Genomic DNA, 19090 nt, shown 5'->3' with positions numbered 1-19090 from the left:
CCTCACTGTCCAAAGACATGCAGTTAGGTGAACTGTCCTTTGTGAATTATACAATATTGTGTGAGTTAGTACGTGTCTTATGATGGACTGGCATGCAATCCAGGATATACCCCTGCCGGTGCCCTGCACTGTGTCGGAGTACTGCAGGTCAGCCAGAATCCACAATGGATAAACCACTAGAAGATGGATGGATGGATGGATGGATCACTAAACCCCTATATAAGGAGAAAAATGTGGAAGAACTGAACACTATGCTTGTAAGAGCTATAAGCTCTTGCATAATAATAATAATAATAATAACAATAAAAGAATAATAATAAAACAATAAAAGAACAATAAAATAATAATAATAATAATGGTAAGGAAAGATTTGGCAATTGTATGTCCTTGTGCAATAACAATTCAGATTTGCTCTGAGAATTCAATGCATATAATTGGCTTATAATGCTCCACAATTGCAGCATAATCCTATTCTCCACTCTCCTGAGTTGATGTGAAGTATCACTGTGTTTTGTCTGTAGTGGCTGAGCCATCGGCAGATGTTTATATGCTGATACTACTCATCAAGGACAGTTTTTTATTTTCTTTCCACCACACCCATGGGTGGAAATGAGGGCCGGGCAACTTCTGGCCGACAGCAGGCAGCGTTTCCTCATCGCTGTGGCTGACGCATGTCGTCTAAGAGGTGCGGAAGATTTCCTTGCAGAGGTCAGTCTGTGTGAAGGCACGTGTGTATTCTGTTGTATGGTAAATTCAGCACACAGTATAGTAACACAGTGAAAGCAGAGTAAGCATATTTTCTCTCACACACCTGGAATGAGAATTATTGGCATTTATTTTCATTGACGTATTTTAATACATGAAATGTTTCTTCTAAAACCAAATCTCCAATAATGCAGAGCTACAACTTTGATGCCTGCAGATGTCAACACTTGACAGATAGATGTCTGGACATGTACCAAACACTGATGTGTAGTAGGTAATTAACCACAAGCTCTAAATGTTCCTTGCTGGCATATATTGCCCTGAATTCAACATTAAATAATAAATATTAATCTGTCTGCTGAAATGTACTCACCTTTAGCTATTAGGAGAACTACCAAATAATGAAAACAGGCAGTTCATTGAATGGGTCAGATGAGGAAATGGTCATTTCAGGAGGAATTAGGGAAGTATGCAGTTAAAATCTTGGTGCATGGGACGGATTTGTTTTCTTAACAAGGGAAACTGCATGTATGTATGTATATAGATGAGTATGTATGCATGTATATAGATGCGTATGTATGTATGTATGCATGCATGTATGCATGCATGTATGTATATATGTATGCATGCATGTATGTATATAGATGTGTATGCATGTATGTATGTATGCATGCATGTATGTATATAGATGTATATGTATGTATATAGATGCGTATGTATGTATGTATGTATATAGATGAGTATGTATGTATGTATATAGATGCGTATGTATGCATGTATGCATGCATGTATGTATGTATATAGATGCATATGTATGTATGTATGCATGCAAGTATTTGTTTTCATCATCCTCAGTAAAATAATGTTTCCACTTTATTCCTTGTCTCTCTGTACGGCTCTTTAAAGCTTCTCTTTCTCGTACCTCTACATAAAGTCTGGCACTGGAATCGCCAGATTGCACAACAGCTTTGGACTTTGATTCACTCTGTGTGACACGTACTTCTGCACTCTAACTCACACAAACACGCACAAAGAATTTCTGGCCCAAGCTGAAATACATGATTCATGACTGCTCTTGTACAGCACCCAACTGCTTGAATGTAACAATCTGATAACAATGATATATAAGAAGACAAAATGTGTTTGTTTAAAGTTTTTTTTAATTCATTTTTTAAAAAAAGAAAAAATGGAAAACTATGAAGCGATATTTAAAAACAAAAAAATAAAAGCTTTTCAAAATATACCAGGTATAATGTATACAAACAGAACCATAATCAAGTTTTTCCAATAAGATTGTTAGCAAGATATTTGTTTAGTGGTTTTCTCAAAATTACAACCACCTTTAGCTACTCCAAGAACTACCGAATAGTAAAAACAAGTAGCTCAGTGAATAGGTCAGATGAGGAAATGTTAATCTCAAGAGGGTTTGAGGAAGTTCACGGACGTGAGACCTCTGGCCGCTTCTTGGGTTTCAGGTCTGGCTGTCATGTCCTCCATTTGTTAAGGAATATATTCTGACATGGTAAAATCATGGGTATATGTGCACTGTGATAACTGCAGAGCACATTTACTTTCTAAGGTTCACAACATGAAACTGAAATAAAAAAAATGTCTTGGGTAAGATGGATTATTCTTTTGCTGGAAAAACCCACATCTTCAGTGTCCAGCACTGGCATGGTAAGGCGTGGCATTGCAGGGACCTCTCTCACACAAAAATACTCCCACACAGTTCTTGGGAATGCTGCACGGACTTGTTCCGAGAGACACGACGACTACTTTGTACACAACGTGAGGAATTCCAGGTTTCCGCAAAACACAGATTTGCCTTCCATACACAGCAATCAATAAAAAATAAAAAAAAATCTAAAAAAACGTGTAGAATTTTTGTTTTTGCCATTTTTCTCTTACCATTTTTCGTTCACAGGTAAAAGCTGTAAGTGAAGTTCATCCATCGTAATTCTGCAGCACAGCAATACTATTAGGGGTAATCTTAGTAGTTACAGCCAGCCGGTACACTGGCGCATCACTGCGTTTTAAAGTGCAAGTCCGGAACATTCCGTTCCGGGCCAAGAGCATGGCAGCCACATCCAGCTTCGGAATGCTTCACTCTAGCACCACCACGCTGTTGTCACAGAGCTTCTCCCCCTCGTCTTTCATGCTGGGCGGCGAAGCTCGGCTCTCAGGCCTTTCAAAATGAGCCTTCTCCTCCATCACATGCAGGTGTGTGTCCTCCTCTGGTTGACTGAGACACACAGACGACCGACGTCAAGAGCCGCAGGATGGTAAATGGGTGGAGAGCCGAAAAAGAGACTATGATCACCAAGCCAACACCGACAACTTGGCTTAAGGAAAATAAGGGGAATTGTGCTATTGGGGGTGGGGAGGGAGAAGGGGGGGGAATGTCTGCACAGTCCACTGGAGGGAGAGAACTGCATCACTGCTCTGCAAGCACTGGACAAATGCGTCTTTTCTTTGCTGTGTTTAATTTTCCTCTCCTTGCCTTTGTCTTGTAGGAATTGCCATACAGTTTGAGTCACGCCTGACCAGTGGCTATGCAGTGCACTCTTTCATGGGACAATTTGAGACAGGAGAAGAGACCTGAAAACCCCACAGAAAAACACTGCAGCCAGCAGGGCTGGATTTAACAATCAGACGATCACGGTGCGTTAGCACGCTAAGCGCTAAGCATTTCACTTTCTGACCTCTGAGCACAGGCAGGAAAATGCAGCTGATTTAGACAGTTATTATGTATAACAATGGAAAATTCTTTAAGAAATTTAGAAAGTGTCGTAAGGTCCGCAAACACACATGTACACTAGTTAGTAGTATGAAGCCATTGGCTAGCAGTGTACTGGGATCTTCAAGAAGAATCAGTTAAATATTAAAAAAAAGTCTGATTGATACAGGATTGAGAATAAAGAGTTATACAACCAAATTATTTTCAACAGAGTTATGAATATATTCTATTAGTATCCTTAATATAACATTGATTTAAAAGACAGAAAGGGAAAGTGCAGATTTTAAAGAAAAAAATACTATATAAGAAGTCCACTGTCAAGGCGCGTTTCTGCCAGAGTGGCTTAGTGTCATGTTTCCACGGTGGAGCCCTCAGATGGAGACGCGGGGCCTTGTTTCAGCACGACTCGCTCCTGATGTTACCGAGCCGCAGGGACTCATCAGGGTTTTGGCCCAACTCCATACCGGGAGGCATCAAGGCCAGTGGCTGCGATGTCAGATTCAGCATGACCTTCAGAGAACAATGTTCTGCATGCTGTTGTTTTTTTTTTTAGTAAATACTGTAAATGAAAAATAATACTCTCACGTAAATACAACCTTTTGCCGTAGCTGATAAGTCAGGAATTCCGCTACTCAGACAGCTTCTACTTGACTGATACTTGGAATCCTAGATGTCATTTTCGTTAATTTCAGTTGGTACTTTCTGTTTTCATTTCACACCACTTGACAGTCACTGCGACCTTGGATTTGCCCAAACTGCATGGACCGTCAGCACAAGCTTACCATCAGCGCCTTACAGCAGCTTCCAGATTGTAACAGAAAAACAAATCACGCCCCCCCCCCCGACACCCCCACCCCAGCCCGATGATTCCCGATTGGTCAGATAGTGGAAAGACAGAAGAAGAGTCCGCCTGGCACTGGATTCAGAGAGGCACTGTACAGTAAAGCTCTACAGGGTGTCAGAGTCCCAGGGAGAATACCCGACATGCTACCGGAGAAAGGGGATTGTGGGGGCTTAGTGTCCCATGTCACATTTCTCTACACCCCCCCCACCACCGCTCACTATCTCACCACATGGTGGAGCCCTTCTCACTGGCACAGTGATCTTCTATGTCTTCGTGTTTCCTCTGGTAATGTTTGATCGCGACAACAGCGATGAGGATGATCAGCATGAGCAGAATGCCACCCCCGATGGCTGCAGCCAGTATTGCGATCTCGGAAACGGAGGCTGTAAGAGAACAACAAATAGTCCACCTTTCCGTCCATTCATCCATCCATTCATCCATCCATCTTTGATACTGCTTGTCCCATACAGGATTGCAGGGGTTCGAGGCGATCCCGGAAACAAAGGGGGTAAGGCAGGGAATAACTCAGGATGGGATGCAAACCCAGTGCGGGGCAGACACACCATTCACGCAGATGGGGAATTTGGTAACTCCAGTTCATCTTAGAATGTTTTTGGACTGTGGGGGGGAGGGGGTGGTAAACCAGAGGAAACCCCACACCAACACAAGAAGAACATGCAAATTCCACACACATAGACTTTGAGTGTCTCTTCCATGAAATGGCCTGGAATCCCATTCAGGGTGTTTCCCTATCTCTGCTTCATGGGATAGACTACAGGTTTCCCATAATCCTTCACCACATAAGTGCATATAGGATATGGGTGGACGTATCAGTGTGGTGTGAGACTGACCTGAAGTAACCACGCGGAGGCGCAGTTCTCCCGCACGGCCGTGCACGTCCGGGGGATTCGTCACCCGGCAGGTGAACGTGCCGTTATAGCTGAATTTTACGTCGCGCAGTGTGATGGAGGCGTCCTTTCGCATGATGTCTCCAGCCCACTCCACCTGCTTGTGGAAGCGGCCAGAGTCGACCGGATAGGCCTTTTCGCGGTAATACAGCACCTGCGAGGGGCACATTTAGGCGGATTTATCTTTGAAGGCTTTGAAGGCTTCTGTGAGTTTTGTATCCAACTCTTTCATTTCTGCTTAAATTATATTACAAATCGTATATTTTTTCCAGCCACTGTTTTCCATTTGTCCTTATAATGTTATTCGTATGTTAATCTATTTATAATGCAAGTCTGTTAACACTTTGAAGAGGCACAATAGTGTAGCAATACACTGCTTAGTGACATACTGATCCCATGTTTGTTCAACATCAATCAATAATAATGGTTCATGCATTTCATGCAGTAACTATTTGTTCATGATTTGCATTTGAGTAGTAACTGAGTTACTAAGTTACTCGTACCCCTTCAAGTAAAGCATTACCATTCGTCATTTCATTTATGGATGCTACATTAACGAATGACGTTGTGGATGTCACTGAAATACAACCCACTAAATCATCGCAGCTATATGACTTGTGCTTTTATTTTGATGAGAGAGCTGTGCATATATGTCACATGACTTACCGATTCTTCCTGACCTTGATCCTGCGGTCGGAAAGTCCAGGAGACAGTCACACTGGATGAGCTGACGGGCTCCGAAGTCTGGAAGGTACATTTCAGTCTGGTGCTGGTCCCATTGACAGCCTCCAGCTCACTCGAGGTGTAGGCTGTTATCCCACTGACCCACGGCACACCTAGGGGAGAGAGACATGGTGGGATCCCGCTACGTCGGACATCACGCAGTCGGATGTGCGGCTGGCTGTGTTTATGCATGCTGCGCACGTCTGCAGGCCAGGATCTTTGGGGCAAAGGGACACTGAACACACAGGTTCACAAGGCAGGGCAGTATCCACAGATGTCGTGGCAGTGTTTCAGTGATGCAGTGAGCCTTTAATCAGATATGGACACTTCAGGTCCAGAAATTACAAATCCAGTTCAAGATTTTGTTTCAACCAGCCAGTTGAGTATAAAGAGTCACAGTCACAGAGTACTCTACTGGTTGGTTGGAACAAAATCTCGGACTGGATTTTTACTTTAAGGACCTAAAATGTCCATATCTGATTAAATGCTCCCTGCATCACTGAGCCACTGCCATGACATCTTTAGTTACTTCAGAACCTTTTAATAAAGATAAAAACACACACATACAAATCATTGCTTTTAACTGCATACTTTCAACTCTTATCAAAGACGATCTCACTGTTGGGTGCGGGGGTGGGGCTATCCCAGGCAGCAGAGGGCACAAGGCTTGGGTATCCTCTGCACAGGATACCAGTCCACATACACGCTGACACTTCATGGGAAATTTTACACACACCAGTTAACCTAACCGCAGTTCCCCAGAGTAAGTGAATGTCAAACAACACAGGGGTAAGTACTGTACCACCCCCAACAATTGAATTCAATTCAATTTTATTTATATAGCGCTTTTAACAACAGTCATTGTAAGAAAGCACTTTACATTTAACCGGCCAGAACACAATCAACCAATCAGAAAACAAAGACATCTCAGAACATTTCAATCCCAATATGAATTAAAAATATTTGTAAATTATTTATTTAATGTCGAGTGTTACTGGATGACTTACAAGGCAAAAAAGCAAAGCAGAATCTGTCAGTGAAACATGTTATATGTAGCAAATGTTTTATTATTATAATCAGAGATGTTAAATATACTGTAAATATCTGTGTAACCACTCAGGACAGCAATGTGTGTTAAGGTTTAAGGACAGTACTGGGTGGGATGGCGAACGGGAATCCCCTGACACAAAGAAGGGAGAAATGAATAGGAACACCGGGTGGAGAAAAGGGTTTGAGAAGTCCGGACAGGAATAACAAAAACAAAGTATAATCATTCTGCAATTGGCCTAAGAGAAAACACTCAGGATCTACAAAGCACAGTTCAGGCAAAAGACCGTAACAGGGAGCAGAGTTGGGCACAATGGTCTGGGTGTTTGCTCTTGACTTAAACTGCCATTATTACTCATATAATATATAATGCAAGGTTACGTTTTACATTAACTGCACCTTCATAGTGCATTCAAAGGACATTCATAAGCAGCATATAAGCAGAACCATCTCAACATGCCTTAACAACTGCAATAAACATCAACAACAAAAATTATATAAAAATAAGGAACATTATAATCCATCCATCCATTTTCTGAAACCGCTTAATCCCAACTGGGGTTACGGGGGGACCGGAGCCCATCCCAGGAACAATGGGCACAGGCGGGAACCAACCCTGGGCAGGTGCCAACATACTGCAGGGTGCACACTCACACTACCACAGAGCCAATTTAAACTCACCAATCAACCTATCCTGCACGCCATTGGACCGTGGGAGGAAACCAGAGCCCCCGGCGAAAACACACGTAAACATGGGGAGGGCGTGCGAACTCCACGCAGAAAGGACCGGGGACTGAACCCACGACCTTCCGGCTGTGAGACAGCAGCTAGCTGCCCAACATTATAATCATACATTTGTTATTAATATATATTAAAGCGGTTGTTAAGCTATGCTAGGATGTTAAGGTATGCTTATATGCTGTTATGAATGTTCTATGTAAAGCAAAACTTTATACAATATATTATATGAATGATAATGACAGTTAGTTAATACTTTACATTAACAGAATGCTCGATACTATATATTTTCCTATCACATCAATTCTTCATACATAATATCCTTCTTCGTGCTTGTGGGTGTAGGCAAAATATATAAATGACAAATTGCTCAATAAATGCAGTTTATCTGTTTAAATAACCTCCGACTCATGTGTCATTCCCTTTCCTATCAGACATTCTTAGCAATGTTGGCCATCATTCTGGTGGCGGTAGGTTGCATCACGATGAAAGAAGTTGGTACGGAATTAATAGGTTTCAAGTTTGCAATTTAAGGAGAGATACTGTTATTCTACACTTATTCCATACGAAAATATACTTTGGATTAAAGCATGCTGCAGGCAGCTATACCGGAAGAAAATTTTCAGCCAAAGAGCCAAATAGTTACATATGCACCTATATACAAGCACCATCTGAAACCTGGATGCTTGATAACTTGATATTGATTATATGAAATTTTTTGATATTGAAACTGATAACACATTCAAATACGGAAATAGTCCGACGTCATTCGTCACTGATTCCATTGCTACACTGTAGGGTGGGTACATTTGTGTAACATGAACTCTTCCCGACAGCTGGGAAAACCCCACCCCCTTTGCTCAGTGTCCCACCTTATCAGCGCGCTGAGAGTTTCCTGCTGTCAGGGGGGAAAGTAAAACTCAAAATGCAGCATTTCGAAATCCCATGACAGAGGTAACATACGGAGTTCGATACGAGTTAACAGACGCCTCCTCCACGCCTGTGAAGAACAGTTATAGGTTATTAATCGAAGCACGGAGGTAATCTGTACGCCTTGAGCAGAACTAGGTCGTCGCGCATCCCGCCAGATGTGCATTTCTCTGGGACCACCAGAGAGTCCATGTTTTTGCTCCCTCCGACCACACAGTCAGACAGTCCACATTTTCGGTACGGAGCTGGGAGGGTCACAAAACGCGGACTGTCTGGGGTTCATCCAAGGATCAGGTTGGAAAACACTGATCTAGACTGAGTGAAAGCTGTACAGTAACACAAACTCAACCAATGTTTCTTGTGTGCTGCCTGTTACAGTGGAACACAGTGGCACTAAACATACCAGTTCTCAAACTTGTTACCTTAGGTTTACCGGTGTCTTACTGGCTTGGCCTTTAAAAATCACTCACTCACATGCTGTCAAACCGCTGCTCTTAGTGACGCTAGTGCTACATTGTCAGTCAAACCCTTCAGTTTGTGGCCTTTCAGTCGTCATTGTCTTTCGATGAACCAGCCCGCTGTTTACTGACTTTGCATAACCCCCTCAATGCCTTTTATACATTTATGCAAGGAACTCCACAGTCCACCTTCATTCAATGACAAATCTTTTCATGTACAAACATATCGTCTACTGCTCCAGAGAAGGACATTGTTCTCTTTGCCCGGGCAACAGGCAACTTTGAAAATTCAAACCTTCTCTGAACTTTGAGCCACCTGGGCAAAAGATCTGGACAAAGAGACTCCTTCTCTCTGTTTCTGGGCAGTTTTGCATGGGGGGGGGGGGGGTGGCGAGAAATAATGCTCAAACTATAACCTAGAAGGATGCGTCCCAGATTGGAAGGGTGGGGGGACAGTTCCTGACCCCTCACCCATAAATGCATGCAGTCAAGGGAGAATCACCCGCAAGGTCAGTGAGTGACGCTTAACCTCCTTCCAAATACTCACCATCAGCAGGCCATTGTGCAACACTGACGAGATGAAGAAGTTTGAAGGTTCTATATTTTTACCATTTGCCATAGAAACCGATTACTTGCGCACATATTTTTTTTCGTAAGCGGGAAGAATGATTTCAGATATTAGATTTACTTCCCCTTGTCCTTAACAAGAAGCTGGTAAGAAACAGTAAATGTCTCTGCATGTTGGGTTATACACTAAACACAGACGCCAGTTTGCTTGGAGTAGAGCCAAATAACTTTGTGACTGAGTAAACAGTAACCAGAAATTCTGATAATGCAATAACGTCTGACGGTTTAATAATTCCCAGTAATGATGAGGGGAAAGTCACACAGAAGTACTCATAGTAAATCGTAGTTCTAAGATCTGTGAATATAAGTACCGTAAACAAAACCTTAATCCCTGCCTGAAGTTTATTCACGTTTAATGTTACAGTCTACCACACAGTCTCAGGCAGAAAACCTCAGTGTGTTTGTTTTGTTCAGACTTCAAAAATTCCATGTGTGGCAGGTGGCAGACGCGAATATTTTTACATGCTGATACTTGCACGGTTGTGCAATGCTCAGACCTAGAAAAATATCGGGAATTTAAAGGTACAAGTCCCAAAATGAAACAAGTCGTACTTCATTCAAAATTTTGAAGCGTTTATCTGTTTTAATTCAAGATATCACTCTTTTTAAAACAAAGACCAAAGTAATAATGCTTTATCGCAATATAACAGTATTGTATTCATAATGGTAATACAATAACCATCTTCAGGTTTCATTTTCTGACAGGTTGATTACAGAATTTGGAAGGTGGTGTTAATGTAACCTTCAGAAGGATCTGTCTACGGATTATGACCTTACTGTGGTGGAGAGGTTTACATGCCGAAGCAAGACACAGAGCTACATATTTCATCTAGAGCCTGGTGAAAAGGTTACTGGGGACTGATCAAAGCATGATCCAAGTAAGACCTTCGATGAAAGGTTCTAAGAGGAACATGTATAACCTGTTTAGAATAGGGTTACTAGGGCCCACTGTACAAGCGTGTTTAAGGCCTTATTCGTTGCAGTGGTTGCCAGGAGTTACGACCAGAGGACAGGCACTCCCCATCATAATGGTAACCCAAGAGTCACTGGTGGACACTTGGGGTGAGCAAAGCCCTCCAGCTGAAGAAGGTGGCCTGCAGGGAAGTCTCCGGAGACGGCTGAAAGGTACCGACAGGTAGGGGTGGGCGGTACGGTTATATCGTGATATTTTCGGCTAGAATCACAATCCACATGATCGTGATTTGTCTTTTGTTTGTTTACAAACCAGAATCAGAAAGCATACAGTAATGCTAATTAATCATTTAACAAGATCCACTACTTGTAGCATTATAGTAATAAACGTACGTTAGGGATGTTTATGCTTCAGGTGGTTACAAAGGTTGGTTGATTTGCCACTTGCTGTGTGAATGGTAGCTTTGCAAAGTTTACAATCGGTTCGTCCACATCATGCCACTTCCATGCAATTGAAGTTGAACCTTTTTTTGGAATCAGTTCTTCCTCATCAGCCATACAGAACAATCTATTTGACAGTAAAGCCGACCTCTCTATGGACCATGTGCTATTTACCATGTTACATGAGTGTAATATTGGTTGTGTCACCACCATCTGATTAGTCAAAATACATGGAGATACCAGTGATCTGGGTTGATATGATGGATTATAAGGAAAAAGGGTCACATTTGATACATTATAATTAGTAATAGTATCACACATTGCAATGTTTTGAAATTTCCAACCTCGAACTTAAAAAAGAGCTATAGAACAGCTGAACGGAAAAACTCATAATGCAAATTTAAGCAAAAGAATACTAATTATGCTAGCGTTCAATGCTAAGATAACAAGTTCTCACAGATGTGATAGCAGAAATTAGCACATACTAAAACATGAAACACACCGCTTGAACAGTAAATCAGCATCTCTTCGGTTTTATGTCACTGTCCCTCTCAAAACCCGACAACGCCTTTAACAAGCCAACCCTTCTGCAGTGGAAAACTGAAGCGAGCTGGAATCGAGCTGTAACTAGTAAGTCTTCATAGTACAGCTCAGATACGGATCCTCGTATCAACTCATATAATAATGCCACATAACGTAACAAATTGATGATAATAATAACGCTGAACGATAATAATAATGGGGTAAACGAAAATTATAATATAGTCTATAAATTTGTTACATTTTGTCCAGTTGTTACATAATGCAGCGTTTTTGCCACAGTGTCCAACAATGCATTATGTAGTAACATCCCATTATGTGATGAAAATGTTACATTTTGCTGAGTTATTACATAATGTAGCATTATAACATAACGTATTGTTACATTCCTGTATGCCAGTGGAAAACAGGCCATATCACTGCAAATGAAGTCACTATAGCGGTCAGGGGTACCACAGAACTGGCTACGCTCTGTGCCTATGCATAAAGAGGTCTGGTCTAACCTGTTCGGCACACTGTGAAAGTCCAGCAAATCTCATAATCACTACAGTGGACAAGAACCTCCAAGACTGAGGAAACACAAACAAACAGGAAAAACCTTCAGACCTGAAAAACAGCTTTTCGAGTCACTGAGGCACTGAGGGAGGCCAAGTTCCCAAAAGTCAAAACATTTGGTAAGAAAAATACTGTTTGCTAAACCAGTGTGAAATCTTCCGAAAGTGTTAAATAAGCAGATTGCACTGCATTTCCACACACCATAATGTCCCATCACTTCGGTCACTACTGATAACATTTGAATCCAAGGTTGTATGACAGAAAACAGCCCCCCCTCCCCTGCAGAAATGGCTTTTTTTGTCTGGGTCCTCAGCCATTGTAACACAATGAACAGGCACTTTGTAATGCATCTCAGTTGCCCATGAATTGTAGCAGTGCTTACAAACAATGGCTTTGAATCTAAGATCCATCAACTGACAGCAAACATCTAATCAGGGTGACCATCACTATGACAGAAGTTTAAAATATAGAAGATATAGATCAAGTTAAGATCAGACTTAGTTAAACCCTTTAAAATCTAAAACTCATCTTTAAAATCACAGGATGTTCATCAGTCCATGATACATTACACTGATATAAAACAATTAAGAGGAGTTAATACACAAAACGTGAAGAGAAAAAATATTAGCCTGAAGCATGTGTTACACAGCACGGAGCATAGGCTGGGGTACGCTGGCCCACTGAGGGGCACATACATACACACACAATCCCATATTCTATGGGCACTTCAAAGACACTAGTTATCCTTGAGCGTTATGAATTACTTTACCTTTTTCACAGACTTTGTCATGAGACTTTGTCATTTTCGAGCTTTTGATGGTTAACCTTTTGTCAAAGACTTGCTAAACAATAGCAGCCAGGAGTTATATTTAGTATAAAAAAAGTCCATTCTTAATAAAAGGCTATTGTTTACGCGCCTATTGTCACTGTCATTCCGGCAGAGCCATGCCAAAGCGCCAAAGAAGGGACAAGGTAGGTATGCGAGTGGGAAAAGGCAATAAACAGGATTTCAGGCACTGCGCGCAATCTCGGATACGTTTGTATGAAGAAGCAGGAAGCAGACGACGTTGGATCAGTTCGAGACAATGTATCTAAGTCGAGAGCGACAAATGCTGAAAAGTAATTAAACTTTTTTTTTTACATTGGAAAAATTCCAAAATCAACTAAAAGTATAGTATACACTTTCAATCTCTCTCTGAATTAAACAAATCTTACATCAACATGGTCTTTACAGACTCCACCTGTGGTCAACGTGTATTAATTATTAATAATTCGTCCACCCTAAAGATGACAAAAACTCTTCGAGCTGAAACCGAAGACTGTAACACCTATACGTGTAAACTTAAAAACATCTGTACCCCAACGTAACAATATACAGCAGATATATTTCAGCATAAGCAGTAATAACATTTTCGCCGTATATTAAATTTTGTATATATTATAAAATCTAAAGATTTGTACAGGCAAAGAAAAATATTTGGTAAAAACTTGCGCAGTTTCTTCGCTTCGTCTCACCTGACGCCACTAGTCCAATCAGGACAAGCAGCTGGAGATGAGATCCGTGCACCGGTTCGCCGTATCTCTTCAGCATTATTAAATTTGCCCAGTTGTAATACTTTTCCAATGTCTTTCTTTGCTTATTTTTAATCCGTAGCGTGACCTGGCCAAAAGAAACGCTTACTATGACTAACGAGATCTAGATCGTGCCTGATCCTGCGTGTCAACGCCCTCCCGCGTACCGCACTGCCGGGCGTGGTTTCAATAAGTCCAGCGATCGCTTTCTCTGCAATAACTTTAATGACCCGCACAAATCCATTGTGAGAATAATGTCTTGTCCAATTTTTTGAACAGTAGAAGATGTTATACTTCTTCATTAATCCGTTGTTATCAGGTATTGAATGATTTCTCGCCGTAAACCTTATTGCTTTCGAATTAGTGAAAGCTTACTTCTTTGATGGGAAAGGTTCCCATCGTCATAAATATTTAGAATATTTAAATATGTTTCCTGCTATTATTTTTGTTCAGGAAGTGTCTGCAACCGTAAACGTCCATGTATCCACTTAAATGTGCTGACTACTGTGGAGCAACCGTCCAGTACTGATAAGATGGAACCTCCTGAAGTAGCCTCAAAATGTTTAAACAAAATTCATATGTATGTTTAGAGCAGGGGTGACCAACCTTTTTGAAACTGAGAGCTACTTCACGGGTACTGAGCTATACAAAGGGCTACCAGTTTGAAACGTCCTCCTAAACTTACCTAATAGTATAACAATGTATAATAATCATGTTTTAAATTCTTATATATATATATATAATTTTCAAATCTATATAAATGCAAATGTGATTAAAGAAGAATAGCAGCAGGATAAAATTTCATTTTAGACGCTGCTCACTGGTGGGTTGTGCTATTTTTAGAACAGGTCCGTGGGTGACGCATGTGGTGCTTGGGGGCATCCTGGTGCACGCGGGCACCATGTTGGTGAGCCCTGGTTTAGAGTCTATTTAAAACGTGGCATAGATAATCCATAAGGGGCAACCAATTAACAAAATTTTATGTCAATCCGATTTATCATGATTTTTAAGAAACCCTCCCAAAAGTTACAGGTCACTCTGAGCACGGATTTAAGGTGACTCTACCATCTAGGGAAAAAGTGACGAATGGCAATGGCTTTGTAGGAAAACCAAGCCATATTTTGTTTTCAGTAAATGACAATCATCAAGACACTGAGACCAAGAAAATATAGTTATAACTGGAAAGACCACATTGGCTAATATATTATGGTGCATGAAATTTTGCACTGTTCTGTAAGTCTGTATGGGACTATGCAGGAAGTACATCAGATGGTCACAGGAGTGGCTGACTATTCAGACTGAAAAAGGCTGATGTAGTTACTCTAACATAAGCAATACAAGCGATTACGCTTTGAAACTGGATCAGGTTAAGATATGTACTCTAAATTTCAGTGAACAGAAAATCTGTAACGTGTATTCCGGTTTTTTAACATTGTATCCTTTTACACGCATGTTACACGCATGTTACTGCCTTAGTCCATACTGCATCTGCATGCACCACGTACACTAAATACAGCTTCCTGTAGTGCAGGGAACTTACAATTTCATCCATACACTTTGACAGTCAGCCAGCATGCACTTCAAAAGGGTCTCTAAACTACCTTGCATGTGGTGACTTTAACCAGCCCGCCCCCCGTGACCGACCCCACTTGTCCCCCTGCACCGCGTGAAACCTCATCTCTGATCGACTTCACGGCTCTGCCATAACTGCTGTTGCTTCCTGCCATAAGAGAGAGAGATAAGCGGGGCGAAGTACGGCTGAGGCGCAGCGTCCAGGCTAAAGCTTGAGGTGCATCACACTCTCCTTCTGCTCGAGGGCCAAATCAGAGCCGTTTCTGTGACACTCCGTTACAGTTTGAACGCCGGTGGAAACGGAGAGAGAATCAACACGCGAGAGGAAAATGATGAGAGTGGTGTTCTTCGTCTTCTTCAGTCTGGCGGTCATGGCGGACGAAGGTGAGGGAACGTTTTCAGAGAACTCAGGCTTCTTTTGTTATTTTCAAATTTTATCGAGTGGTTATTATGGATTCAGCAGTGGTTGCAAACTGTTTCACCATGGCACTAGCATCTGCTATTGATGTAGAAAGTGTATGTAAAATGTATAGGTATGATTACATTTTTTTATCAGTATAATTTAAAAAGTGATTTATCAGTGTTGCGCTTAATATATAGGTTCAGTACGAAAGTAAAAAAAAAGTCATTGTTTATTATGCTGGGGATTCTGTAATATGTAATACGACAAAAGCGTATAATGATTTAATCTCTTTGTTTATAATTTGTTTTAATTATTAAAATTAATGGTGAGAAAGCAAGACAAATGAAGTGTATTTCAGTGCATGGATGTCTCCTTGTCTCTCTTTTAGGGGAAATAAAAGTGAATTCGAGGGCCGTTACATTGACATGTCCGGGAGATACCAGTGAATGGGGGCAGAGATCGCAGCGCATAATTAACAGCAGCAGATATTATACATTCATATATGAGGAAGACACAAATGGCGTGTTTTATTACTGTATGTATGATAGCAAAAAATACAGCTTTTATTTTAAGGGAAAGGGTGAGTATATGAATGTGTTTACTGGTTTAAAATGTCAATATATAGAATCTGTAAATGCCATATATTTATATATTATATCGCTATATGTATGTTTAGCATATGCAATAAATAATTCTATTTTGAATCGTACGCTTGTAAATGCAGTGTTGCCCAACCCGTTCCTTGGGGAAGCCCAGCCAGTCCATGTTTTTGCTCCCTCCATGGGGGTCCCCGAGGACCGGATCGGGAGACACTGGGATAAAGAATTGATGTGCTTTTGCCATAATCCTACTGGCCCCTTTTTAATGCCCGCTGTCCCAGTGCTCTTTAATCTACCTTTCTCTGCTTTTCTTACTATCGTCCGGGGGCTGTAACCCTCTCTCACTTGTATCTGCCCCTGATCTCTTCCTTTTCCCTCCGTTTCTGTTACGGTCATACTGAGCAGTCTGTGAGGACTGCTTTCAGCTGGACGGGATACTGTTGCTGACCATTATAAGTGGGGACTTGCTGGTGACTGGGGGGGTCATCCTGTTCGCCTACCACCGAGCTCAGAGGAAGTTGGAACCGCCCCCTGCAGCAGGTAAGGCTGCTATTTTATACAAACCCCGTAAGCAGCGTTTACGGTTTGTAGCGAGAGGGAACTATCTGCGGTATGTTTAAAGGGCGTTTTGGGCAATTCTATGGCAGAGATAATTCCGTTACCAATATATCATGCATTTGGTGAAAGGTGCAAACCATTGCGCAGTATAATTTCATAGTTGGGATGCAACAGGAGAGAACTAATTTATCTCAAGCAAAGCAAGCCTGTTTTTTTTTTCAAACTGTAGGCAGATTTTCCTCTGATCCTAAGTTCGTTACCGTGGAACTAGTCTGGTGTTCAACAGGCCAAAATTTTATTCTGATAATATGGAACAAAGCAGGGGCAGGAGTTTCTGAAGGCTAGAAGGATTTTCTTTTTTCGGGTGACATTTAGATGATGACTGAGCTTCGTAGTTTCATGCACCACGTACACTAAATACAGCTTCCTGTAGTGCAGTAAACTTAATCTTTAATGAGCAGGTACAGATAATAACCACATTCTTACCAGAACAGACACAGCAACACGAAATAGAGAAGTAGGTACTTGTAGTGGATGCCAGCCAATCAGATTCCTTTTAGACGTATTGGAAATGGTCATTACTATCATTTACTCTGTGCTTTAAAAATGACCATGACTTTTGTTAAATTTACCTGGTTCAAAGTTTGCATGCAGTTACATCATGGAGGAAGGTGCAGTTTATTAACACAACAATGGTCCATCTTCTATACAGGCTGACGATACTTCATCTAATCAGTGTTGGGCATTTCAGGTCCAGTAGCTACAAATCCATAATTCCAGGATTTTCTTTCCACCAACCACCTGAGCATAGAGAGTCACAGTCATAGAGCACTCAGCTGCTTGGTAGAAACGAAATTGTGGTCTGGATTTGTAGCTTATGGAGCTGAAATTGTAGGAGATTGTAGCAGAAAATATGAACAACACAGGGAGAATTAAACACAGAGTTATGGACAGGAGACACTGCTGACTGCTGGGCCCCCTTCTTAAAGTGATAGTGACAGTTATTACAGTAAACTTCAGTCCCATGGAATGAAACGGTGCTTCAGGCAACGCTGCAGTACCGCATGACCGCATGTGACGGCTGTTTGTCTGCATGTCTTTCAGCTGCTAACCACCAGAGCGCCTCAAGAGAGCCAGAATCAGACTATGAGGTGTGTCCTTCTGCAACTGCATTCTCTTTTTATTTTGTTGGTCGTCAGCCGTTCCTAAGAGTTCCATAGTTCCTTAGGTAGCCATTATGAAATAAAATGTCATCCAAGGCATTTTGCTAATGCCACTATATTTTGCCGATACTTACTATCTAAATGCAAATCAAGATGTAGACATGAAAAATATTGCACCTCAGAAATATAGTCGTCTTGTATATAAAAAACAATTAAAATGTGATTTTAGGTCAAAATCTAAAATCATGCTGGTCTGTAGAAGATCGTTGCTTTAACTTTCCAAGATGTGTAGCGTGACGGCAGAGGTCATGATCGAGGGTTAGTGGCCATTCTTGCGTTGTGTTTTGGGTCTGATTCGCTTTTGCTGGGACGCTGAAGTTCGTCATTCGATACTGAGTCGAGGTTCTCTTTGTTATATTGCCCTCAACTATCAGGATCTAAGCCCAAGAACCAGGGACAACGCAACCTACGCTGGGGTGCAAAGGACGGGGTAGACGCCCACTGCGCTATGAAATCCCCCCCCCCCCCAACCATCTGAGGCCTTTTTGGTCCAGACGTCACCTCCACCTTGAAGCTGGTTGAGTTCTTTGAGGCATTTGCATGCTTTTTGTACATCTTTTATATCTTGCCATTTTTGATACAAATAAAAGCTTATATCATTTTGCTTAAAAGCATTTAAATTTGAAAATGAAACATGTTACATTTTGCCAACAAATAAAAATATATTGGCATTTGCTTAATGTGAAGATAATGAAGCGTCATCATTGGATCTATTACCCATAATTCTTACGTTGATCTTGTTACTTATGACGTCCCCCATGATGCTTTCAAACACACCTTCATAGCTGGATGCTCCTTCCTGTTTCCTTTTCCGAAGGTATAAAAAAAGTTAGTTACTAGCAACTGGTCAGTTTACTCTACAAAGAACATTCTAAATGCTAACTGATCCAAATTACTCATTTTGTGTGATTCATCGTGTTTCAGGAGAAAAAAAAATACATTAAAAAGAGTTAAGTGTCATGCCATGTACTTAAGTACATAAGTAAAAAGTGAATCTT

At 41.3% G+C, this 19090-nt stretch overlaps 2 protein-coding genes across 4 annotated transcripts; one reads left to right on the top strand and one right to left on the bottom strand.

Moving 5' to 3' along the window:
- Positions 1 to 1847: 1847 nt before the first annotated feature.
- On the bottom strand, positions 1848 to 13911 carry mpzl2b (myelin protein zero-like 2b). Its single transcript, XM_048981378.1, has 5 exons — positions 13681 to 13911; positions 5861 to 6030; positions 5138 to 5348; positions 4513 to 4669; positions 1848 to 2947 (listed from the first exon to the last, which is right to left on the bottom strand). Exons 1-5 carry the CDS (start codon positions 13754 to 13756, stop codon positions 2809 to 2811), a joined length of 753 nt encoding a protein of 250 aa, XP_048837335.1. The 5' UTR covers positions 13757 to 13911; the 3' UTR covers positions 1848 to 2808.
- On the top strand, positions 10430 to 18772 carry LOC125711930 (T-cell surface glycoprotein CD3 epsilon chain-like). 3 transcript variants are annotated; one of them, XM_048981381.1, is made up of 7 exons: positions 10430 to 10595; positions 10701 to 10842; positions 15592 to 15693; positions 16101 to 16292; positions 16717 to 16851; positions 17974 to 18020; positions 18467 to 18772. In XM_048981381.1, the coding sequence occupies exons 3-7, from the start codon at positions 15639 to 15641 to the stop codon at positions 18524 to 18526; spliced, it is 489 nt and encodes a 162-aa protein (XP_048837338.1). In that variant the 5' UTR covers positions 10430 to 10595; positions 10701 to 10842; positions 15592 to 15638; the 3' UTR covers positions 18527 to 18772. The 3 variants fall into 3 exon arrangements, with proteins under 3 accessions (XP_048837338.1, XP_048837337.1, XP_048837339.1); XM_048981380.1 differs by having other exon boundaries at positions 10701 to 10852; XM_048981382.1 differs by lacking the exons at positions 10430 to 10595; positions 10701 to 10842 and adding an exon at positions 13931 to 14056.
- Positions 18773 to 19090: the final 318 nt, after the last annotated feature.

Source organism: Brienomyrus brachyistius, chromosome 17, assembly GCF_023856365.1.
Source record: "Brienomyrus brachyistius isolate T26 chromosome 17, BBRACH_0.4, whole genome shotgun sequence".
NCBI classification, from domain to species: Eukaryota; Metazoa; Chordata; class Actinopteri; order Osteoglossiformes; family Mormyridae; genus Brienomyrus; species Brienomyrus brachyistius.
The sequence above is the reverse complement of the archived record's forward strand: the minus strand, read 5'-3'. Positions and strand labels throughout refer to the sequence as shown.